This window comes from Coregonus clupeaformis, chromosome 36 (genome assembly GCF_020615455.1).
Source record: "Coregonus clupeaformis isolate EN_2021a chromosome 36, ASM2061545v1, whole genome shotgun sequence".
Classification (NCBI taxonomy): Eukaryota; Metazoa; Chordata; class Actinopteri; order Salmoniformes; family Salmonidae; genus Coregonus; species Coregonus clupeaformis.
The window spans coordinates 9,344,642-9,370,903 of record NC_059227.1 but is presented as its reverse complement, the minus strand read 5'-3'; the positions used below and the strand labels follow the sequence as shown (position 1 = coordinate 9,370,903).

The window sequence follows — 26,262 nt, the reverse complement described above, 5'->3', positions numbered from 1 at the left end:
GGAGAAATGCTCACGAACAGGGATATAAACAAATTTGTGCACAAAATTTGAGATAAATAAGCTTTTTGTGCATATGCATTAAAAAAAATATATTCTGCTCATGAAAAATGTGACCAACACTTTACATGTTGCATTTATATTATTGTTCAGTTTAGTTTTAATGTATGGAATCACTTAGGACATTTTGGATTTTAGGTAAACTTCCTCTTTAAGAGTTTTGACAGATATTATGGGTATTTTCGCATACCCTTCATGGACCAGTTGCAGTTCATTAATAGATCAGTATTAATGATAATCCAGTTTCCCTTTTTATTAGAAAATGTTATCAAGATCTGGTCCCGAGCCTTAGCATCTACTAGAGTCACCCCACCCCCGAAACAAAACACTACTGTTACTGAGACGACAAGTGTGTTCTCTTACAGTCCAACTGACTATGTTTAGCTCCCGTGGGTCTCCCTACCCTCCTACTACAGAAAGAGATTGGAAATCTTGGCTCTGGGAACCTGGCAACATGACTCCCAGGCTGGAAAGAAAACAAGGCAGGGAGGTGGAAAAGGAAAAGTAGCCATGGGGCAACTGCTGTTACCATGGACAGATGGGCAAACATAGGCGCCACCTGTTCAGAAACCCTGCCCATGGACTGCCCTAGCAACAACGAGCCACACGACTCCCAGCACAACCAAGGCTTCCTGGGGGTTTCAAAGACCGGAGGAGAGAGCGGCAAAAGGGGGAGTGAGTGAGGCAGGGGTTGAAAAAGGTCCCGTGTAGCTCAGTTGGTAGAGCATGGCGTTTGCAACGCCAGGGTTGTGAGTTCGTTTCCCACGGGGGACCAATATGAAAAACCACTCACTAACTATAAGTCGCTCTGGATAAGAGCGTCTGCTAAATGACTAAAAAAACATTAAAAAAAGGGAGTGAGGCAGGGGTTGAAAAAGGAGGAGGGAATGAGCAACGCAAGAGAGCAAAGCGACAGAGAAGGCGAATGTAAGACAGATGGAGACAGTGGGGGAAAGACAGACATATCCTCATTCTGCAATCATGCAGAAACGACAGGCTAGATGACACTCCTCTGTCCATCCATCATGTTGTCTGTTGGAGGTAATTTACTGGGGAGAAAAACACCTCTGTGGTCCAGATGAGTTCTTTCCCCATCAGGCTCACGCACCAAAGACCAGCGCTGTGATAAATCAATGGCCAGTGAAAGGTGCCTGCCCATCGTTGCATGCCTCAGTAGAGGTTATATCCTGCCCATGGCTCCTGCATGGCCTGCCACATTAGCAGGCAGCACCAGATACCTTCCCCACTCTTAAGTCCTTCAATTTTTCACTAGTGACATCTGCTGCCGCTAAATGCCAGTATCCAGGCAGGCAGGCCCATTTACACAAAGAGACCGAGAGAGATACACAGAGACCGAGACACCCAACAGGCCAGTATGGAGCGCTCCCACGGGTGTCGCTGGGTGCTCACAGCTCACTGATGTGCGCTGACATATGATAAATATAATTGAGATGACGGCCGATCTGTGTCCGCTGATTGACTGCACCACAGAAGGCCCCACAGTATGGCTTCTGATGGAGATATGGCTGGCCATACAAATCACATTAATAATTCCCTGTAAATGCATTTAATAGTAGTGCTGAGTGATTAGTCCTTTTTGAAGTCGGTTCGGATTCGGTTCTGTAAAAAATGAATATAAATTGCTGTTTATTTATATTTTAAATTAAATAATGATCTTAAAATGATTTTAGCTTTTTAATTGAAATTTCAAAGCCAAAAATTGAGAACATTCAAAACATTGAAAAAATACCATTGTCTTATTAATTTGATGACTTTATTATTTCATTCCTTAGTCATAATCTTATTTCTGCTCAGGCACTAGCAGCCAGCCAGCCAACCATCTAATTTAATCTCTGTGCTCCCCAACGAATCATCCTATTTAGCTAGGCTAGTAGCTAGCTAGTAGCTGCCTGTGCAGCAGAGCGGTCTGACGAAATCACAATTGCAGTTCTTCAAAGTAGATACGGCATACTTTCAAGACTGCTAATTACCAAGTCCTACAACTATCAATAGGGTAGAGCTACCACACGAACTGTATCACTCTGGTCGTTGTGTTGTGTACATTCCTTTCTAATGCGGTCTGTGTGTATCTATCTGTCCGGGGCCGGGAAGAACATGGCAGGCAGTGCAGGCGCAGTGAATTATGGGTATTGTAGTTAATTATCACTTTTTTCTGAGCTGAACTACAATGAGGGAGAAAAGTATTTGATCCCCTGCTGATTTTGTACGTTTGCCTACTGACAAAGAAATGATCAGTCTATAATTTTAATGGTAGGTTTATTTGAACAGTGAGAGACAGAATAACAACAACAAAATCCAGGAAAACGCATGTCAAAAATGTTATAAATTGATTTGCATTTGAATGAGGGAAATAAGTATTTGACCCCCTCTCAATCAGAAAGATTTCTGGCTCCCAGGTGTCTTTTATACAGGTAACGAGCTGAGATTAGGAGCACACTCTTAAAGGGAGTGCTCCTAATCTCAGTTTGTTACCTGTATAAAAAGACACCTGTCCACAGAAGTAATCAATCAGATTCCAAACTCTCCACCATGGCCAAGACCAAAGAGCTCTCCAAGTATGTCAGGGACAAGATTGTAGACCTACACAAGGCTGGAATGGGCTACAAGACCATCGCCAAGCAGCTTGGTGAGAAGGTGACAACAGTTGGTGCGATTATTTGCAAATGGAAGAAACACAAAAGAACTGTCAATCTCCCTCGGCCTGGGGCTCCATGCAAGATCTCACCTCGTGGAGTTGCAATGATCATGAGAACGGTGAGGAATCAGCCCAGAACTACACGGGAGGATCTTGTCAATGATCTCAAGGCAGCTGGGACCATAGTCACCAAGAAAACAATTGGTAACACACTACGCCGTGAAGGACTGAAATCCTTCAGCGCCCACAAGGTCTCCCTGCTCAAGAAAGCACATATACAGGGCCATCTGAAGTTTGCCAATGAACATCTGAATGATTCAGAGGAGAACTGGGTGAAAGTGTTGTGGTCAGATCGAGCTCTTTGGCATCAACTCAACTCGCCGTGTTTGGAGGAGGAGGAATGCTGCCTATGACCCCAAGAACACCATCCCCACCGTCAAACATGGAGGTGGAAACATTATGCTTTGGGGGTGTTTTTCTGCTAAGGGACAGGACAACTTCACCGCATCAAAGGGACGATGGACGGGGCCATGTACCGTCAAATCTTGGGTGAGAACCTCCTTCCCTCAGCCAGGGCATTGAAAATGGGTCGTGGATGGGTATTCCAGCATGACAATGACCCAAAACACACGGCCAAGGCAACAAAGGAGTGGCTCAAGAAGAAGCACATTAAGGTCCTGGAGTGGCCTAGCCAGTCTCCAGACCTTGATCCCATAGAAAATCTGTGGAGGGAGCTGAAGGTTCAAGTTGCCAAACGTCATGCTCGAAACCTTAATGACTTGGAGAAGATCTGCAAAGAGGAGTGGGACAAAATCCCTCCTGAGATGTGTGCAAACCTGGTGGTCAACTACAAGAAACGTCTGACCTCTGATTGCCAACAAGGGTTTTGCCACCAAGTACTAAGTCATGTTTTGCAGAGGAGTCAAATACTTATTTCCCTCATTAAAATGCAAATCAATTTATAACATTTTTGACATGCGTTTTTCTGGATTTTTTTGTTGTTATTCTGTCTCTCACTGTTCAAATAAACCTAACATTAAAATTATAGACTGATCATGTCTTTGTCAGTGGGCAAACGTACAAAATCAGCAGGGGATCAAATACTTTTTTCCCCTCAATATATGTTGAATATTTTCCTGTTTGAAACTACAATTTCCTATAGCGTCCCACATTTAGTTTATTTGATTTCTCTCGTGCTTGTTTTGATTTCTCTACAGAAACGCTGCGTTGAGATAAATAACTACAACTAAATGGAATTCAATTAACTGAACCGACGTTGGTCAATTAGTTGTTTAATAACCCAGGAATAAACAACATTTCGGATAATCACTCAGCACTATTTAATAGAGAATATGCCCTTGCATTGGGACAGAATTAGCATACCGTGTTTAACTGGAAGAATTGAAGTACAATTGAACTGGAGATTGTCTTGCAATGGAGATGGCCACACAAGAAACAAACCAAGACGTTGAGGCATGCCAACAACTTTTTGCCAACTTTTCTTTATATCTGAACAAAGCCTTCACTTTTATTTCCGCTACCCGACCTTGTCATGATTGCTGTAATATGTTTAAAAGTCCCTCCAATCCCTCAGTATAAACGTCCCCTTTCATCTTACCGGCTTTGACACTATTAAATCATGAATATTCTATTGTTGTTCTCCGACATCAAACTTGCCCCTGTCATTATGAAAAAGTATAAACAAAACAGCAGTCTGCATGCAGCATAGCTGGTCCAAACAGCAATGTTACCTGCTCTATTTTATGCACTAAAAAACCCATCTGTTTAAAAATCTATTTAGGTCAGGATATTAAGTAAATCTAGCAAGCCAGGCAACTAAAATCAACTTTCTTGACAATGTTTTAGTTTGTTGCTAGCTAAACTTAACATTAGTTATCTAGCTGGCTACCAGCTCATATACAGTTGAAACTATTAAGACCCCTTCACTTTTTCCATTTTGTTACGTTACAGCCTTATTCTAAAATTGATTAAATAAAACATTTTCCTCATCAAGCTACACACAATACCCAATAATGACAAAGCAAAAACAGGACTATGTATTTTTTGCAAATGTATTAAAAATAAAAAACAGACATACCTTACATAAGTATTCAGAACCTTTTCTATGAGACTCGGAAATTGACCTCAGGTGCATTCTGTTTCCAATGATCATCCTTGAGATCTTTCTACAACTTGATTAGGAGTCCCACCTGTGGTTCATTCAATTGATTGGACATTATTTGGAAAGACACACAGCTGTCTATATAAAGGTCCAACAGTTGACAGTGCATGTCAGAGCAAAAACCAAGCCATGAGGTCTAAGGAATTGTCCATAGAGCTCCGAGACAGGATTGTGTTGAGGCACAGATCTGGGGAAGGGTACCAACACATTTCTGCAGCATTGAAGGTCCCTAAGAACACAGTGGCCTCCATCATTCTTAAATGGAAGAAGTTTGGAACCACCAAGACTCTTCCTAGAGCTGGACGCCAGGCCAAACTGAGCAATCGGGGGAGAAGGGCCTTGGTCAGGGATGTGACCAAGAACCTGATGGTCACTCTGACAGAGTTCCTCTGTGGAGATGGGAGAATATTCCAGAAGAACAACCATCTCTGCAGCACTCCACCAATCAGGCATTTATGGTATAGAGTGGCCAGACGGAAGCAACTCCTCAGTAAAAGGCACATGACAGCCCGCTTGGAGTTTGCCAAAAGGCACCTAAAGGACTCTGAACATGAGAAACAAGATTCTCTGGTTTGATGAAACCAAGATTGAACTCTTTGACCTGAATGCCAAGCATCACGTCTGGAGGAAACCTGGCACCATCCCTACGGTGAAGCATTGTGGTGGTAGCATAAATGCTGTGGAGATGTTTTTGAGCAGATCGAGGGAAAGATGAACGGAGAAAAGTACAGAGAGATCCTTGATGAAAACCTGCTCCAGAGCGCTCAGGACCTCAGACTGGGGCGAAGGTTCACCTTCCAACAGGACAACGACCCTAAGCGCACAGCCAAAGACAACACAGGAGTAGCTTCGGGACGAGTCTCTGAATGTCCTTGAGTGGCCCAGCCAGGGCCCGGACTTGAACATCTGGAGAGACCTGAAAATAGCTGTGCAGCGACGCTCCCCATCCAACCTGACAGAGCTTGAGAGGATCTGCAGAGAATAATGGGAGAAACTCCCCAAATACAGGTGTGCCAAGCTTGTACCATCATACCCAAGAAGACTCGAGGCTGTAATCGCTGCCAAAGGTGCTTCAACAAAGTACTGAGTAAAGGGTCTGATATTTCAGATTTATTTTCTGTTATAAATTTGCCAACATTTCTGAAAACCTGTTTTTGTTTTGTCATTATGGGGTATTGATGAGGGGGAAAAACAATTTAATCCATTTTAAAATAAGGCTGTAACGTAACTTTCCAAAAGCACTGTAATTACCAGAACACAACGTTTTGAGTTTAACTGTGGCCAACTTTTTACTCGCCATAACAGGAAAATTAACACATTACAGGGTAATTATTTACAAGTATGGTGCGCTGCTAACTTACGGTTGTGAAAGTCAAGAAATAAAAGTGAATTCTGTCAGAGGAATTTAGAACAACTTGCTGCCGTCACGCCATGACAACTATCGCAACAACAGGGTCAAAGTTGAATGTCTTGCTCCTTGCCGGCTAAAGCAATGGTGATTTAAAAGGTTAATGCCGGCAAGAAGGATGATCATATAAACATTTCCCAATTGTTTTTACAGGCAACATACCGTAAATCCTATGTGAAAGCAGTACTATATTCCTATTCATCTTTTTCTGTGGCTCTTGACCTTTGACATAACAGAAGACCCCAAATTATACACTTGTAATGTACACAGACACACACTTCCTCACTTCCAGAGAACTGATAAACCCATAGTTACTGTAGGAGAAAAGGCAGTAGAGCACGGGGGTGATATTTAATATTGTATCATTGGATGGATGTCTTCAGGGTTAATCAGCCTAATGTTCACTTGTGGGATTAGTCTCAGACCAAGAACCAGTGCCAGAGAAATTAAGTAAAACACTTAAACGTGTGCGTGCGTAAACTAGCGACAGGTGATGAGCCAAATGGTTTTTAGAAGCAGCTGGGTGGCTGACAGTGAGTCAACAGATACAGGCATGAAAACACAGCCTACAGTTGAGACTTTTAAAATCAGCTCAATTTTAGATCATGGTTTCTGTAAGACGGCTTTTGAAAGCTTCCTCTCTACTGGGCTGTGCTATATGGGCTAGTGCTCACTACTCAGCGGGAGGCCTTGGGTATATTATCAATCCAAAACAAAATGAGCAGCTATGGAGTGCCGTCAAAGCCAAGTGGAGCCCCAGCTCTAAAACAATCAGTCAGTAAGAAAAGTCTGGATTTAGATTAGCACACAAAGACTGAAATCCATTAAAGAGGATCAAATAGCACTGCCTTTCAGTCACAGAGGGAGAGGCCACTTTTCTTTGTGAGTGCTTCAATTGCAGATCGAATTTCAAGTGCTCCTTTCTATGGTCCAACTCGGCTCAGTCCAGAACAGTTGAGGTCAAAGGGTCAACATTCACAGCCCAGTAAATGGCAGCTCTGCAACAGTCACCCCTGCCTCGGCCTCACACTCCTACATCCAGACGTCAAGAAAATATTATGCTACTAGACCCATTCCTATACACAGATGAACAACAGTGATTTGCGCCCGTCAAAGTATCAATATACAGAACCAACATATTGTTTGTCTGTTTAAACTTTAAAAGCAAGGCCTCTTAGGTAATGTTTCATATTAATTTGGAGGCGAAAGAAACACACACCTGTTTAGGCGAGGTGCTGGCTAGCGGAGTAGAACACTTGAAAAAGAAAAGGAGAGCCACACACTCTAGGAGTTCAGATGCAATAATTTAATAACCTGATAACCAACGTTTCGACAGACAAGCGGTCTTCATCAGGGTATAATGACAAACACTGCGGGTCACTAGTTTATATAGTGTCAAAGGACACACACAGGTGTCTGTAATCATGGCCGGGTGTGGCTTGATATCGTTGGTTAATTCACAGATAAACAGAGCATATAAAAAACATGAATGACTAGCATACGATCAGACACAATTTGGCTACATAGGCCTACAAACATTTACAATGAATAGCAAAATTACAATAATCACAACAATGGCTTCAGATCAAAGTCTACGTTGAGACCGAAGGGAGCAAGGGTCTTTAAATTAAAGATCCAGGCAGCCTCCTAGGGAGGGTGACATGTTCGATGCCGATATAACGTAGGGACGAAATCGAGTGAGTAGTTCGCTTCCAAAAAGTGGGCCGCGACTGGGTAAGTCGAGTTTTTGCACCTAATGGTGCTACGATGTTCCGAGATTCGTACTTTTAATTCGCGCTTTGTTTTTCCCACAATTTTTACCACAAGGACAAGTTATAAGATAAATAACTGCCTTAGTGGAGCACGTGATAACACCTTTGATTGGGATCTGTTTCCCTGTTTGGGGGTGTACATTTGTAAGTACCATTGCATTGAGCGCAGCCATTACACTTGTAGTTTCTATCCGGAAGAGCCGCAAATAGACGTTGTGCAGGAATATTTTGGGGTGGTAAATCAGAGTTTACCAATTGATCTCTGAGATTTCTGCCCAGCGAGAATACGACCAAGGGAGGGTCCGAAAACACATTATCTATACCGTCATCGGATCTTAGAATGTGCCAATGTTTGTGAACGATTCCCTTCATTTGTTCAGAGCACTTTGAATAGCATGTAATTAGAACGCAAGAATGCTTCTTTTTGCGAGACTGTCCTTGAAAGAGATCATGTCTCGACTTGTTTTGAATTTTCTCAATGGCAGTATTAATCTGACAATTTTTGTACCCCCTCTCCTTGAATTTTCTTTGCGTCTCAGCCATATTTCTGTCGAAATCGGATTGTTTTCTGCAAATTATTTTGATTCGACAGAATTGGATCAGAGCTCCTAGAGTGTGCGGCTCTCCTTTTCTTTTTCAATTTGTTTCATATACCATGGAAGAAGGGTGGAACGCCTTTGGTCGTGTAGCTCAGTTGTTAGAGCATGGCGCTTGCAACGCCAGGGTTGTGAGTTCGATTCCCACGGGGGACCAGTATGAAAAAAAAAATGTATGCCCTCACTAACTGTAAATCGCTCAGGATGAGAGCGTCTGATGACTAAAATGTAAAATGTAAGATCTTCAAAATTCCATTCTGGGAAATATTCAGACCGTTTTTTTCCACAGAAAGCTGAATCATACAATGACTAGAGGACAGTCACAGCCAGACCAGCGGCTTGTCCCCATGAGCGGTTTAGAAGGTCAGAGGCTAAAGGGTAAGTGAATCAGGAGTGTAAGCTGCTGTGGGCTAGTAGAAGGACGTGTCACACACTTTCACTGACACACCGCCGTTGCGCAAAGAGCCCGTCATTCAGCTTTGTGACAACATTATTGACCATTCATTCAGCCAAGTTATATGCTGGATATGCAGTCATGTACTGGATATAGAAAGGGCTGAACAGATCTCTGAATGTAGATAAAATGATAATGCAATACTGGTTAAAAAAAACAGTAAAAAAAGGGGGGGGGAACAGAATATTCATACAATGAGAACCTGAATTGTTACTAGCTTTATTACATCCTCCAGGTAGAGCAGCAGTAGTGTAGTGTGTTAGGAGTGTGTAGTGTGTTAGGAGTGTGTGGTGTGTTATTAGGGGTGTGTTTCCCTTTGATTATCCTGTGATTAACCAGGTGGCGAATCGCATCTCTGCATGTCTGGCAGACATATCAGTGTGGATGACGGATCACCACCTCAAGCTGAACCTCGGCAAGACGGAGCTGCTCTTCCTCCCGGGGAAGGACTGCCCGCTCCATGATCTCGCCATCACGGTTGACAACTCCATTGTGTCCTCCTCCCAGAGTGCAAAGAACCTTGGCGTGACCCTGGACAATACCCTGTCGTTCTCCGCTAACATCAAAGCGGTGACCCGATCCTGCAGGTTCAAGCTCTACAACATTCGCAGAGTACGACCCTACCTTACACAGAAAGCGGCACAGGTCCTAATCCAGGCACTTGTCATCTCCCATCTGGATTACTGCAACTCGCTGTTGGCTGGGCTCCCTGCCTGTGCCATTAAACCCCTTCAACTTATCCAGAACGCTGCAGCCCGTCTGGTGTTCAACCTTCCCAAGTTCTCTCATGTCACCCCGCTCCTCCGCACACTCCACTGGCTTCCAGTTGAGGCTCGCATCTACTACAAGACCATGGTGCTTGCCTACGGAGCTGTGAGGGGAACGGCACCTCCTTACCTTCAGGCTCTGATCAGACCCGACACCCAAACGAGGGCACTACGTTCATCCACCTCTGGCCTGCTAGCTCCCCTACCTCTACGGAAGCACAGTTCCCGCTCAGCCCAGTCAAAGCTATTCGCTGCTCTGGCACCCCAATGGTGGAACAAGCTCCCCCATGACGCCAGGACAGCGGAGTCACTGACCACCTTCCGTAGACACTTAAAACCCTACCTCTTTAAGGAATACCTGGAATAGTATAAAGTAATCCTTCTTCCCCCACAAAAAATTAAATAAAATAAAAAATTACTATAAAAAAAAAATTGGTGGTTGTCCCACTGGCTATCATAAGTTGAATGCACCAATGTGTAAGTCGCTCTGGATAAGAGCATCTGCTAAATGATTTAAATGTAAAATGAGTGATTTCCTGCTGTCCCTCAGAGCGAACAGTCAGATCACACACACTGACACACAGCCTCTTAGCAAGGCAAGGATCTAATCACATGGACACTTGGCCAAAGGACTGAAAAATCTTGTCACATTTTAACGGACGCTGGCAGAGGGACGGGAGGTGCAGTGGTGCAGTGTGGGTAATGAGGTCCCATGCAGTACAAAGGTCAGGTGAAGTGTGAGAGTTTGGTTTCAGTCAGACGCCGGTCGAGAGTCTATCCTAAAGCTACAGTAGTTAGTACGACAGTGATACCGACTGCTCCAACGACAGTGATACCGACTGCTCCAACTCTGAAACCACATCTATGGAAGAGTCGGCTAAAAGTCTCTAAACAATCCATCATACTGTTATATTATGACGTAGTTTAGCTAAGCTAAAAATAGTCATATTTAACCACAAGATATTAGGCAAAAACATACTTGCTCTCCACAATAGGGGCCTGATGCATGCTTGGTTTTGATAATAGGTCATTAGAAAGCTCTAGCATTTCCTGGAATCTCCCACCCCCTGCATAGAAGAGAGGTTCAACTCTAGCGGGGGTGTCTTGGCTGTGCCCCCACAGCTTTTCTCTCCCACCAACGCACACTAATTAGTTTGGAGCTTTTCAGGCAGTTCACACTTTGCTAAAAAGCGGCCCTTTCAGGAGATGTGCTTGTACTTCGGCAGTTCTCTTCCCCCTAAAATGTATGCGTTTCTTTTCTCAATCTCAACCCCAGAGCTGAGCGATTGCACCGAGCGGTCACAAAACAAAGGAGTGTGTTCTCAATCAGGGGAGTTCACGTGTCAAATTGTAGTCCCGTGTAGCTCAGTTGGTAGAGCATGGCGCTTGCAACGCCAGGGTTGTGGGTTTGATTCCCACGGGGGACCAGTATGAAAATGTATGCACTCACTAACTGTAAGTCGCTCTGGATAAGAGCGTCTGCTAAATGACTAAAATATAAAATGTAAATGACTCTTTCAGAGTTCCCTTCATTGTCACACAAACAAAGGAAAGATGTTGGTTCGGGTTAGTTTATTATCTAGGGCATTGTGGGGTTCCTAACTCAATGCCTTTTTACCACCTCGCTCTTCCTTTACAAGACTCAACTTTTTCGGAAGCGAACATCAAAGAATTTTGATTTCCCTGCATTTTGTGTTGCCTGGGCAACCCCTTCTATGTGGAAAAGTATTCTGCGTTAACCATTCAATGCGCTCAACACGGAAGACTGCACACAGGCATACGAGGCTGAACAAAGCAAGGCTGCATTACAGAGCTTAACTGCTGGTCTGATTCATCTGTATGTGTGGATCGATGCACCCTGCGCTCTCTGTTTTCAACAAACATGTCCTTTAGGCAGGACCATTTCTGATGTATGCCACAACACTGAGCATTCATAAATTGTGAGCAAAGAGAGAGAGAGATGGCTAAAATCATGCAATTTCCAGTGTGTTCTGGCGGGTCTGCATAATCATCTGTGTCCTCCTCCAAACAAGCACAGCTACATCCGCCCTCTACCCATACTGGCCCTAAGCTCCTCACAAATGACAACTTTGCATTTACATTTCTCCATATATAGTGACAGGGCCGTACAGCAAGGCTCACTGCTGTGCTGTTGATGCGTTCAGCTCCTAAATGGGCTTCAAGTGTTCTACATTTACATTTACGTAATTTAGCGGACGCTCTTATCCAGAGCGACTTCCAAATTGGTGCATTCAACTTATGATAGCCAGTGGGACAACCACTTTTTATTTTATTTTTATGGGGGGGTAGAAGGATTACTTTTATACTATTCCAGGTATTCCTTAAAGAGGTAGGGTTTCAAGAAGCAAAGAGAGAGAGCAGGGTGAAAAGACACAGACAGTGCTGTGTCCAAGCACCTAGAACTTACCACCACCATATTATGCAGAATATGTTAAGTGATTGCTAACATGCACACACACAATCTCACACAGACAATCCTAGCAGAGTGCACAGCTCCAGATGCATGGCCACTGCAGTGATTCTAGCCCTCTGGGGTATAGTTGGCACTGGGGACACACAGAGCGACAGAGGTCACGTGCTCTAGAGCCAACTGACAGAGGTTTCTACCCAGGCTGTAGAGCGAGAGACTGCAGAAGGAGAATTGAGAGAGAGCGAAAGAGCGAGAGAATTGAGAGAGAGAGAGAATTGAGAGAGAGACTGCCACACTCAATAACACAGGCTGGCTGCCTATGCTACAGTAGAATGCAGCAGCAGTAACGGGGTGAATACGCTTGCAGGAGCTGGATTAAAACACACACCAGTCAGCGCTCCGCTGGCAGCTCCAGTAGTATTGAAAGATTTACAGAGACTGCTACTGCAGCAAGGATGACCAACTTGTTTTACAGTCCCCATCAGTAGAAAGAGGGTTCTGCTTCTCAAACACCAGGTTTCAAGGGATCTACAGTAGGCTAACAATACTTTGATGCTGTCATGGATCTGGTGAGCCGGTTGGGTGTTCATTTCCTGCATCTGTAGTGGACAGTGACCTGAAAGCTAAGGGTTCACCGTGTTAGCAGTGCAGAGGCAGCGAGGGAGCAATATTAATCCCTTAGCCAGCACTGTAGCGGTCTCTGTAGCTCTGCTTTTACTACAGCATCATGTCACGTTCCAGTAATCGCCAGTCAATCTACCTAGAGACCCACTCTGCTTTTATAAACAGAGATCAGAGCAAGGTAATCCCATTGTCCAGGCCTAGCACATCTGTTCCAGAGTGGGTGTGCCGGTACACTATGGGGTGAAAGCCTATCTGTGTCAGTGAGTTAGAGACAGGCAGCCTGCTGTATGTCAACTCACTGAGGTATGGGGTGGGTTGACAGTGTAGTCCCCCTCTCTAACACTCTTCCCCAGACATTTCGTATCCAAATCAATAATTCTGTTGCTTATAATCTGCAGTCAGAGTTAAGATGGTGGACAGATGGGAATGGACTAGACCGAGGAGATGCACATTCATGACCTGCCAGAGGAAATCCTGCTCGTTGAGGATCCCATGAGTGCATCACACACATGACTGAGCAGCCGCCATATGCAGCTGGTCAGCCAGCGCTGCCCTGATGTAATCACCCACTGACCAGAGAATGGGAATGACAGTGTCCAAAACAATACAAATACGATAAGGTAAAATACACAGAGTGTACAAAACATTAGGAACACCTGCTCTTTCCATGACATAGACTGACCAGGTGAAAGCTATGATCCATTATTGATGTCACTTGTTAAATCCACTTTGAATCAGTGTAGATGAAGGGGAGGAGACAGGTTAAAAAATGATTTTTAAGCTTTGAAACCATTAAGACATGGATTGTGTATGTGTGCCATTCAGACGGTGAATGTGCCTTTGAACGGGGTATGGTAGTTGGTGCCAGGCGCACCTGTTTGAGTGTGTCAAGAACTGCAACGCTGCTGGGTTTTTCACACTCAAAAGTTTCCTGTGTGTATCAAGAATGGTCCACCACCCAAAGGACATCCAGCCAACTTGACACAACTGTGGGAAGCATTGGAGTCAACATGGGCCAGCATCCCTGTGGAACGCTTTCGACACCTGGTAGAGTCCTTACCCCGACGAATTGAGGCTGTTCTGAGGGCAAAAGGGGGTACAACTCAATATTAGGAGGGTGTTTTTAATATTTGGTATACTCAACACACACACACACACACCCAAGAGCCCAGGGAAACTGATCACAAGGACAACAGGAGGGGGGTGAAAACCACATTGGGCCAAAGGCAGAGAGCACTGAGCAGTTCTTTATAAAACTCTGAAATTCCATTTTAGGACTTGACAGCTAACAGGTGTTGGTGGTAAACATTTACATTTCCATTTTAGTCATTTAGCAGACGCTCTTATCCAGAGCGACTTACAGTTTTTTAGTGAGTGCATACATTTTTCATACTGGCCCCCCGTGGGAATCGAACCCACAACCCTGGCGTTGCAAACGCCATTCTCTACCAACTGAGCTAAACAGGACTGTATTTCTCCGATAAGGTGAATGTATTGACTTATAGAAGGCCTAGCCAACATATAAAATACCTATTTGTTAGCCAGAAGAGCAACTTGGCTGAATTGTTATTATATTTTTCACTCTGGTCCAAATCGGGTCTGGTCTAGACCCGAACCTGTTAGGATACAGGTCGTGTCTAGGTCTGGTTGTCGTCTGGTCTGATTGTTCTCGAGTCCAGGATTATCCTTTTTGTTCCTTTTTTATTCAATTAATTTTTTTTATGATCGGGTCCGGATCCGATTGTCCTCGGGTTGGACCCGAGAAGACCTCTACCTGACACATACAAGACATGTCAATCAAAACTCTCTCTACATCCACACCTCTCAAAGGTGCTGATCTTTGGCCCCTGTTATAGCTGCCAAATTTACCTTGCAGGCAACTATACCGTCGCCAGAGAGCGAGGAAGGGAGAGTGTGTGTGTGTGAGAGAGGGAGAGAAAGAAAGAGGAAGAGAGACAGTGGGCTGGGCATGTCAGGGTTTTTACCCCTTTGCCACCTGGCCCACCCACTCAACCCCCACAGCATGGGGCAGGGTTCATGGCTTCGCTCCATAGGGACAAATGGGAAGACTGTAGGCCGAATCCTGTTTCAGGTAGACACACTGTAATATGTGCTTTCTAAAAATGCAGTCAATATTTTATAGACCGTAATAAATGGTATATAATTTGTAACGTCATACCAAAGCCAAGGTTGGAAAACTTGGAATAATACCTCAGATGTTAAAATAACATTCCTGTTTTAAAAGAGAGACAACAGGATGTTATAACAGAACTTAACAGAGCCTATTTCCATCAGGGCTTTAGAGCAGCATTTAAAAATGGACTGTTACCAAAAGCAGCATTGTGTTCACTTTATAAATAATGCTGCCCTCATAATTAGGAAGCCATTAAAGTAATCCTGTGTCATTTGGCCAAATAAAGGCAGCTTCCTATTCCATGAACACTGAATACACTGTTAAAAGCATAATTACAAAAGGGTGGTTTGGTAACACTGTGGGGAGTTGACACTAGTTGTCTGGTATGCAGGCGTTGAGGTATAGCCGATTGATGCTGTGGTACTGAGAGGCCAGTCATTCTAATGGGGGAGAACGTCTCCCTGTCAGCATACAACATTGAGTACACAACTTTCTACTCCAGTACAGAGGAAGAGAGAGAAAGAGAAACGAGAAAGATAATAAAAAATGTCCAATACAACTGGACAAAAACAAGAAATTCCTCACTGAGCCTGTTACTTTGGCCTCCTCCAGTCTCCCTGTAGTGCGGCAGTAAGTCACAAGGCCCTCTTCACAGAGCGCCACCATGTGTAGAGTAGTGATTCATGTCAGAGAGACAAGGCAAGACAAATCCTCCATATCTTTAACAACAGAGATAGTTCTGTTTCCTTGTTTTACGTGTGGGTTGGCTCAATTAAGTGGCAAAGCAGAGGCATGAAGAAAACAAAGGGTGAGGTGGGATGGGGGTTGAGTGAGATATCAGGACACACTGACAGCCCTTTGGCTCTGCTGCTGCTGTCTGATATAACTCACCATGACGAGATACGTCACCAGATAAAACTGTGTCCACGCACACACAAAGACAGAGCATCTTACTTACACCCATTTAAACTGAGCATCACACACGAAAAGGTAGGGGGAAAACACACCAGCCGAAAATATTTGAATGAAGTCAGTGGATTAAACAATTACGTAAAATAATTTGAGTACAAAGTCACTTGTCTCCTGTGAAACAACAGTAATCCTGGTGGTTCTCTCCTGGGTCCACTTTCCTTGGATGAACAATCGCACAAAAGAAAAACTTGGACCAAATGATTTGTTCCAATTTTGGGGGTTAATCCAGTCCATTAAAAAGCCAGAGGCTGAATAACTGTGGCAGTCATCAGGAAAACTTTATTTTTTTTATTCTAGCAGCATTTATAAAAATGTTGTTTTTGGTGTGATCTTACATAAAATATGCAAGAATTACAAAATAAACCCCTAAAAGTTAATATCACCCATGGGTGTAAGAATAACATAGGCTAATAATAATAATAATAATAATACAGTAAATCTCATAATATCAGCCTTTGTCTTTTAATCACATGAGTGGTTGTCTTAAATGAGTAAAGCTTGGGGGCATTTCAGTGGCTGTTATTTCTCAGCATCATTGACCGCAAAAGGCTCCTCAAAAGGAAAAGGCTGTCAGGGATTGTTACGATGACACATCACAGCCAAGTCTCCTGATGCTCAATTATCTACCGGGACTGATACAATGTCAAGTGTGCTTCACTTCATATGATTCATAACTGACTCGTGGCTCTATTTTAGAACATCATGGGTTAGGAATTTTAAAGGAACAGGTACAGTTCAGCATTCATCACTTTGACATAGAAAAGGTGTCTTATGTTGACAGGTCTTTGGGCTTATAGTTCCTGATGAGTTAATGGAGAAAGAAAACCTCCATGTTGTCTGCCTGCGTCTGTCCTGAGACACACCAACAAATGGCCATGAGTCAGTCAGGCCAGCAGCTTGGCCAGCCAGTAACCCTAAGCACCAACCTACACCTATTGAACAAACCCACCAGGCACATCTAATAGTCTCCCTTTTGGCACTCATGTTTGTTGTTTAATTAACAAAAAGATAAAATAGAAAACAAGCAAGTTGTTAACATAGAATAATACTTCCATTTCACCCACCATTTACTATTTCCAAAAAGTAATGTGATCACTGATCACCAATCAGCAAGGTGGATAAAAATTATTTGAGAATTCCAGCAGTGCTTTAGTTCCTTGGAGCAGCCAGAGCCATTGTTAGATAAGGCTTAGTCTATTGGACAGATGCCAGCAGCTGGCCCCATTTAGGACTTTCTCTGAAGCCCCCCCCACACGCCCGCCCCCGCAATGTTGAGTCATGGATCTGAGTAGGGGTCACCCTCTGACTGTGGACCAAGCCTTGACATCTGAACTCCCCCTATCCTACCGACAACTCCCTCCACTACAATGTGATGAGAGCACTGAAACAGTCTTTTTCAAACAGCCACAAGGCTATGTCACTTATACACTTATTAAGATAATACACTCATCTTTATCAGCAACTTATCACTGCTTGAATACAGGAAGACAAAATATTATATAAGACTATAACATGAATATCTGAGATGTTAGTTTGTTTTGTCCTGGGGTTAAACCTGCAGAGACAACGTGGGACACCTGAGTGCATCATCGTCAAGTGTGACATTTGTGGGAGAATGACCTTAGAGCACTAATAAATCATTTTTAATTATATAAACCATACTTACCAAATACAGGTTTTAAATTGTGTATAATTATTAAATATGTTCAATGATAATACATTTTTTTTCAAGACACAGTAGTCAGAGAGTGCGCAACCCTTGCAGAATGAACCTGCATAGCCCTGTCGAGTTGTCAACATTAACGAAAAAACGGATGTTTGAATTAATGTGACAAATAAATTACATTTCATCATTGTCGTGGATAATCCCCAAGATGATGCCGAATACAAAATTGGCACAAGTAATTATTTACCTATTGACCGTAGTATACACAACCCTAGGACAAATGTTTCTTTGTGGAGGCGTGTGTAAGTGTGACATTGTATGAAATCATTTATTTTTCAGTAAGCCCTGTAATAAGCAACCACTGATAGGACAATTGCGCACTACATGCCTTGCTATTTGACATACAAGGAGGCAACATCTATATCGACAGTGCTGCACTACAACTTTCTGTATATGCAGAATATAACACCATTTTGTGCAAGACATAAACTACCAAATAACCAAACGAATAACATGCATTTGATCGTTCCGAATATAAACTTTGTTGGACATATAGCTTCACTAGAAGTCACTGTGTGAATTTACATACACTTTGGCATCATGTTGCACCCTTCAATGTTTTTTTATCAAGACTTTGATCAATTACTCACCTCATGATGATTCTGTCACAGGCCTAAAAAAGTATCTTCGTCGAGGGCTTAAAATGTTATTTGACTGATGACTTATCTCGGCAATAGTTTTCAGAAAGTTCGCACTTGAATATGTCACAAAATAAGAATATCAATGGAACGCCTCGGGACGAATTTGGTTCACAGTTACATCCAGTAAAGTAAAAAAAAATGTAAATGTAAAAAAAATTATCTAGTGCATCGCGCCACCGTTCATGAAATTCTAATGAAAGAAAAAATGAGAAAACAATGTTTTTTGCTGCTGAGACTCCAGTCGTTTCATGTAACGGCACGTTGCCGCTGGGATCCCGGTCTCTCTGCTTCAACACTGACGCAAAGCTTTTCTCAACTACGTGAAGTACGTAGAGACGCACAGAACAGGGCGACACCATAGATATTTCTAGAGGACTCTAGTTGCCAAAAGCTTGCTAAAGCATGGGCAGCGGCATCGAGGACTTTCACAATTTTTAAGTAGTCAACTGGGTGAGACTTCCTATGTGTTAATGAAGGATCACATAATTCCATCCAGGTCAGTCAATTAATTTTACTTATGAGCAAAGGCTGAATTCCATAACTGCAGGTGGCAGTAAATCGCCAACCTTGGCAATATACCTGTTCAAACAACACACTCCAGGTGGCAGTATGCACCATTTCAGTTTGTTTACCAACTCATAAAAGTAGTAGTAGAAGAAAATGGACTACTTAAAAATGTAGACTACTTCAATGGCTCTGCCCTTGTGCTCACATACGCCATAACGTGAGATACAACGTTGCGATCGCTATACATCTTTATGGGCCACACCCCCTGGAATTTTTTGACAGCCCAAAAGCCAACAGAGATGGTGCAAACGTTCTTTTATACCTCAAGGGCGCATGTGCCCCCCTTGCGGGAGTTTTGAACGAGACCTTTATGGGGGATGTAATAAGCAATCTCAGTGTGCCGCTATGTGGATGTGCTTATTATTGTCCCCCACGATCAAATCTATGGAGGATCAAACCTGCCATAATTATAAATAAATGCACAGATAAATAGATACATAAATGAATAAATAAATACATAAATACACACATAATTAAATAAATGAGCAAGGAAATACAAAAATACTGACCAAATTTCATAAATTCTCTACACATTTGTATGTATTTAATTATTTATCTATGTATTATCTAATTATTCAAACTTTAATTCATTATATTATTTTATATATGTATTCATTCATTTATTTATGTATTTCTTCCTCCAATATGATAATGAGGGGGTGTCTATCAAATGTCTGTGGGTGGTATCTAATGTTGATCAATGTCACGGCGTGATGCTCGATTGCTTTTGCACCACCTATGTGAAGCTTGCCACAATAACGATTAGCCACAATAGTGGAATTTGTGGTTGACCTTCAGAATAAAAGTTCCACATTGAAAATGATGCAAACCGATACAAATAGAGGAATCATGCCATATGTTGACTAAATAATGCTTAACAAGTTTGGAATGTTGTTATAAAAATTAAAAAAAGGACAATAATTAGTTAATTTGACCCCCAAAAATGTAGCACCTAAAATCGCACTCTGGATGTATCAGACAACTGCATTGGGGACATACTGTATGCATTGTAAAGCCTTGCCAATGGAGCCTTGCCAACTGTGAAGTGTTTACACAAATATTAGTGTCTTAGCTCTTATTGCAGGACTTCAACTGTAGGGCACCAGGTAGCCTAGTGGTTATAGAGCATTGTGCCAGTAACCAAAAGGTTGCTGGTTCAAATCCCTGAGCCGACTTGGTGAATAATCTCTCGATTTACCCTTGAGCAAGGCACTTAACCCTTGTTGCCCTGGATAAGAGCGTCTGCTAAATGGAAATCACCTCACTATTTAGCCTACCCTAGAGTAGGGGTTGGCAACCCTGTTTCTGGAGTGCCGCACCAGGTGCATTCAGTTCGCTTGAACATTTGCTATGTTGCGGAACGGTTTGTGCTGATCGACACGTTTTCCCAAAATGTTCTTGTACACTACTGGTCAAAAGTTTTAGAACACCTACTCATTCAAGGGTTTTTCTTTATTTTTACTATTTTCTACATTGTAGAATGATAGTGAAGACATCAAAACTATAAAATACCACATATGGAATCATGTAGTAACCAAAAAAGTGTTAAACAAATCAAGATATATTTTATATTTGAGATTCTTCAAATAGCCACCCTTTGCCTTGATGACAGCTTTGCACACGCTTGGCATTCTCTCAACCAGCATCATGAGGTAGTCACCTGGAATGCATTTCAATTAACAGGTGTTCCTTCTTAAAAGTTAATTTGTGGAATTTCATTCCATCTTAATGTGTTTGAGCAAACCAGTTGTGTTGTGTCAAGGTAGGTGGGGTATACAGAAGATAGCCCTATTTGGTAAAAGACCAAGACCATATTATGGTGGTCCTCTGTAGCTCAATTGGTAGAGCATGGCGCTTGTAACGCCAGGGTAGTGGGTTCGATCCCCGGGACCACCCATACGTAAAAAATGTATGCACGCATGACTGTAAGTCGCTTTGGATAAAAGCGTCTGCTAAATGGCATGTTATATTATATTATGGTAAGAACAGCTCAAATAAGCAAAGAGAAAACGACAGTCCATCATTACTTTAAGACATGAAGGTCAGTCAATACGGAAAATGTCAAGAACTTTGAAACTGCTATGATGAAACTGGCTCTCATGAGGACCGCCACAGGAATGGAAGACCCAGAGTTACCTCTGCTACAGAGGATAACTTCATTAGAGTAACCAGCCTCAGAAATTGCAACCCAAATAAATGCTTCACAGAGTTCAAGTAACAGACACATCTCAACACCAACTGTTCAGAGGAGACTGTGTGAGTCAGGCTTTCATGGTCGAATTGCTGCAAATAAATCTCTACTAAAGGACACCAATAAGAAGAAGAGACTTGCTTGGCCAAGAAACACGAGCAATGGTCATTAGACCAGTGGAAATTTGTCCTTTGGTCTGGTGTCCAAATGTGAGATTTTTGGTTCCAACCGCAGTGTATTTGTGAGATGTGGTGTGGGTGAACGGATGATCTCCGCATGTGTATTTCCCACCGTAAAGCATGGAGGAGGAGGTGTTATGGTGTGGGGGTGCTTTGCTGGTGACAAGACACACTTAACCAGCATGGCTACCACAGCATTCTGCAGCGATACACCATCCCATCTGGTTTGGGCTTAGTGGGACTATCATTTGTTTTTTCCACAGGACAATGACCCAACACACCTCCAGGCTGTGTAAGGGCTATTTTACCAAGAAGGAGAGTGATGGAGTGCTGCATCAGATGACCTGGCCTCCACAATCCCCCGACCTCAACCAAATTGAGATGTTTTTGGATGAGTCGGACCACAGAGTGAAGGGAAAGCAGCCAACAAGTGCTCAGCGTATGTGGGAACTCCTTCAAGACTGTTGGAAAAACATTCCAGGTGAAGCTGGTTGAGAGAATGCCAAGTGTGTCAAAGCTGTCATCAAGGCAAAGGGTGGCTATTTGAAGAATCTCAAATCTCAAATATATTTTGATTTGTTTAACACTTTTTTGGTTACTACATGATTCCATATGTGTTATTTCATAGTTTTGATTTCTTCACTATTATTCTACAATGTAGAAAATAGTAAAAATAAAGAAAAACTCTTGAAAGAGTAGGTGTTCCAAAACTTTTGACCGGTAGTGTACGTTCTTGAACAGACTTTGAGATACGTTTGCTCCATTCGGTGTGTGTGCTGGGGTTTGGCTTGAAGCAAAGAGTGACATATTTAAAGGGGCAATCAGCAGTTGTAACATGTTTTTGGACATTAATTAATTATATGGACCCAACCCCTCCCAGTTTTTCAGCTGGTCGTTCAATGCAGCACTGTTTCTGTTCAATTTAACGTTCTATTAAGTTATGTACTGAACACAGCCCAGACCAACTGAGCTAATTGATCAGTTCAGTGATTGCCTAAATTCAACTCACCTGGTCTTCTAGGTCGGTTAAATGAAAAACTTGAATTACCTGCCGCACTCCAGGACCAGGGTTGCCTCCCCTAAAGGTATTAGTCAATGCTTATGAACAGAATATTGTATGAGAATTTCCATATATCAATGACGCTAACAAAATGGTTGAATTGTTCAGAAACACCTGCAGTAAATGCTAAGATGGCTTTGGTGATGCAAGGTACCTAATGCATTTGTCATCTCCCTATCAGGCCCCTGCATGCTGTGACATGGGCCTGGATGGTGACACATCTTCAAGCTGCCTGACTGAATACTGTAGCCTTCAGTGGTAATGGAAGCAAGGGCCTTACCTGGGAGTACAGCAAAACAGTCTCTCTCTCTCAGCCATTCTGTCAACATGTTCATTCATACAAACTGCTACGGACGCAGTCACTGACTTATATTCACTTTGGGACAAGTAGACATTTTTCAATCTTGTATGGGATATACATTTATTATTTTAGTTGACACCTGTGTGTTTGATATACATGAATAAAAACGTATTTTCACCCTGGACATGAGACTTGCATTTAATTTAGACCTTTTGAATCATAACCTCTTAGTGTTGTCTTGATGTTTAAGTTACCACATAAGTTAGTATGAAAACCAACATGGCAAACATGCTATGGAAAAAGTTGTTGGTCATAATCTAACAATTAAAATTAAAATGAGTTTATACAAAACGTTATTGCATTTGGTCATCCTCAAAATGTGGCCTTTTTGCTAAGCCTTGATAGTTGCATCCTTCCTCAGGGAACTGTCTGCAGGTTTTTTGATGGGCTGCTCTAGAGTTCCACAGCCCAGCAGACTCACCTGGTGATAGGGGGATGGACACATGTTAGTTTTGATAAGTCTGGGAGACTTTTACAGCGAGAAGAGAGCATGAGTTTGAGTGAGTACAGTAAATCCAATCCAACCAGTGGCCCTGGATAATATGCTATGCTGTCACACAGGCAGACTGCCATAGTGAAGGTTTACATGGTGCATCAAGTATACTATTATGAGTGTAGCTTACTTTTCTGTGCTCTGGAGAGATGGCAGGTAATTGGTCAGAAGGCTCTGGAGGTCGTTGGACCATTCTGTCTCTGTAGTGTAGCACCTGGAGAGAGACGGATAGAGGTAGTGAGTGTGCTAGCTAAATGACATCCCTTCTAATTAAGTGTCCACTCTATTGCTTAATTCAGAATGTAGGCTACACCTCCGAGTTACATCTGTAAGCTACATTAGCTAGCTAATGTGATCCATCTTGGAAAAATCCAAGATGGCGAAGTAGTGCAGTCCTGTTTCTGTCGTGTGTCTGTAAATAGCCTGTAAATACCCTGTTTTTTTTTGTATTTTTCGTACATGTTTCCCTATCAGACTTTTCATCCTTCTAGAAAATATACTTTCCTGCAACCCGCCTCACTCAATGTGGAACGGATTCTATTGTTGACTTACCTTTGTCTAGAATCTAGAATCTCCAGTTGAAACTAGCTAGCCAGTTTCAGCTAACTAGCTACTTGCTATTAGCCACAGCTAGCGGTGTTTCACTCAGAACATTGGATTTTTTCCGCGGGATTAATTTTAATCACTGGACATTGATCACCGGATATTCGGCCAGTCTGCACAGCGCGTTATCGACCCAGAACATATCAGTTTTTCCGCCGGAATCACTGAATCACTGGACCTTTAACTCCGGATTCATCGCTACCAGCTGGCTACAACAAAACGGACGCTGTGGTCTGGCTAAGCATCCTGAGCTAGGCCCATCTCCCGGCTATCTACCTCTCTGTCAACCGGACGGGACCACCTAGTGTTGACACGAAGCCCCGCCCGATCCTACACGACTGGTCTGCCGACGAAATCGTCTGATGTGGTTACGACGTTAACCACGAAGATTCCATCCATCTGCTAGCCCTTACTAGCCCCTGCTAACCCTCTTACTCACTAGTGCTTCACCACCGGACCTTATGATAACTCAGCTATACAGCTGATATCTGCTGGACTGTTCCTTTTTACGGTACTACATCCTGTTTACGTTTAGCCTCAGCCCAAACATGGTTAGTTTATTGTTGTTTCGGTTATTTCTAATTGTACTATATCACTGTAGACCCCCCAGCCTAGCTAAACCTGCCTTAGATAGCTATTTTGTCCCTCCCCCATACACTCACAGACCGACTCAATTTATGCCTCTAGAGATACTATCTCTTTCATTGTTACCCAACGCTCAGGTTTACCTCCACTTTACTCATATCCTTCCATATCCTTGTCTGTACATAATGCCCTGAATCTTTTCTATAACACCCGGAAATCTGCCCCCTTTATTCTATGTACCCAACGCACTAGAAGACCAGTTCTTAAAGCCTTTAGCCGTATCCTTATTCTAGTCCTCCTCTGTTCCTCTGGTGATGTAGAGGCTAACCCAGGCCCTGCAGCCCTCAGTATCACTCCTACTCCCCAGGCGCTATCATTTGATGACTTCTGTAATCGCAAAAGTCTTGGTTTCTTGCACATAAATATCAGAAGTCTACTTCCTAAGTTTGAGTTATTCACTGCGTTAGCACACTCTGCCAACCCTGATGTTCTAGCAGTGTCTGAATCCTGGCTCAGGAAGGCCACCAAAAATTCTGAAATTTCCATCCCCAACTATAACATTTTCCGTCTAGATAGAACTGCCAAAGGGGGGTGGAGTTGCAATCTACTGTAGAGATAGCCTGCAGAGCTCTATCATACTATCCAGGTCTGTGCCCAAACAGTTTGAGCTTCTACTTCTAAAAATCCACCTTTCCAGAAATAAGTCTCTCACTGTTGCCGCTTGCTACAGACCCCCCTCAGCCCCCAGCTGTGCCCTGGACACCATATGTGAATTGATTGCCCCCCATTTATCCTCAAGAGTTTGTACTGCTTGGTGACCTAAATTAGGATATGCTTAATACCCCAGCCATCCTACAATCCAAGCTAGATGCCCTCAACCTCACGCAAATTATCAACGAAGCTACCAGGTACAACCCTAAATCCGTAAACATGGGTACCCTCATAGATATCATCCTGACTAACACACCCTCTAAATACACCTCAGCTGTCTTCAAACAGGATCTCAGCGATCACTGCCTTATTGCCTGCGTCCGTAACGGGTCCGCGGTCAAACGACCACCCCTCATCACTGTCAAACGCTCCCTAAAACACTTTAGCGAGGAGGCCTTCCTAATTGACCTGGCCCAGGTATCCTGGATGGATATAGATCTCATTCCGTCAGTAGAGGATGCCTGGTTGTTCCTTAAAAGTAATTTCCTCTCAATCTTAAATAAACATGCCCCATTCAAAAAATACAGAACTAAGAACCGATATAGCCCCTGGTTCTCCTCAGACTTGACTGCCCTTGACCAGCACAAAAACATCCTGTGGCGTACAGCATTAGCATCAAATAGCCCCCGCGATATGCAACTTTTCAGGGAAGTTAGGAACCAATATACACAAGCAGTCAGGAAAGCAAAGGCTAACTTTTTCAAACAGAAATTTGCTTCCTGTAGCACTAACTCCAAAAAGTTTTGGGACACTGTAAAGTCCATGGAGAATAAGAGCACTTCCTCCCAGCTGCCCACTGCACTGAGGCTAGGAAACACTATCACCACCGATAAATCTACAATAATCGAGAATTTCAACAAGCATTTTGCTACAGCTGGCCATGCTTTCCATCTGGCTACCACTAACCCGGCCACCAACTCTGCACCCTCTGCTGCAACTTGCCCATGCCCCCCGCTTCTCCTTCACACAAATTCAGACAGCTGATGTTTTGAAAGCGCTGCAAAATCTGGACCCCTACAAATCAGCTGGGCTAGACAATCTGGACCCTTTCTTTCTAAAACTAGCCCCGAAATTGTCGCAACCCCTATTACT

General features: G+C 43.1%; 1 protein-coding gene and 1 long non-coding RNA gene across 2 annotated transcripts in view; one reads left to right on the top strand and one right to left on the bottom strand.

Moving 5' to 3' along the window:
• enah (ENAH actin regulator) overlaps window positions 1–18,712 on the bottom strand; it is a 150,871-nt gene extending 132,159 nt beyond the window's left edge. Inside the window, exon 1 of the mRNA XM_045211252.1 lies at window positions 18,370–18,712. Coding sequence (XP_045067187.1) covers window positions 18,370–18,374 — 5 coding nt within the window. The 5' untranslated portion in view covers window positions 18,375–18,712. The remainder of the gene's footprint in view (window positions 1–18,369) is intronic.
• Window positions 18,713–22,400: 3,688 nt separating this feature from the next.
• On the top strand, window positions 22,401–22,900 carry LOC121552670. The gene is made up of 2 exons (XR_005997282.1): window positions 22,401–22,442; window positions 22,599–22,900. It is a non-coding gene; the product is annotated as an uncharacterized LOC121552670 (long non-coding RNA).
• Window positions 22,901–26,262: the final 3,362 nt, after the last annotated feature.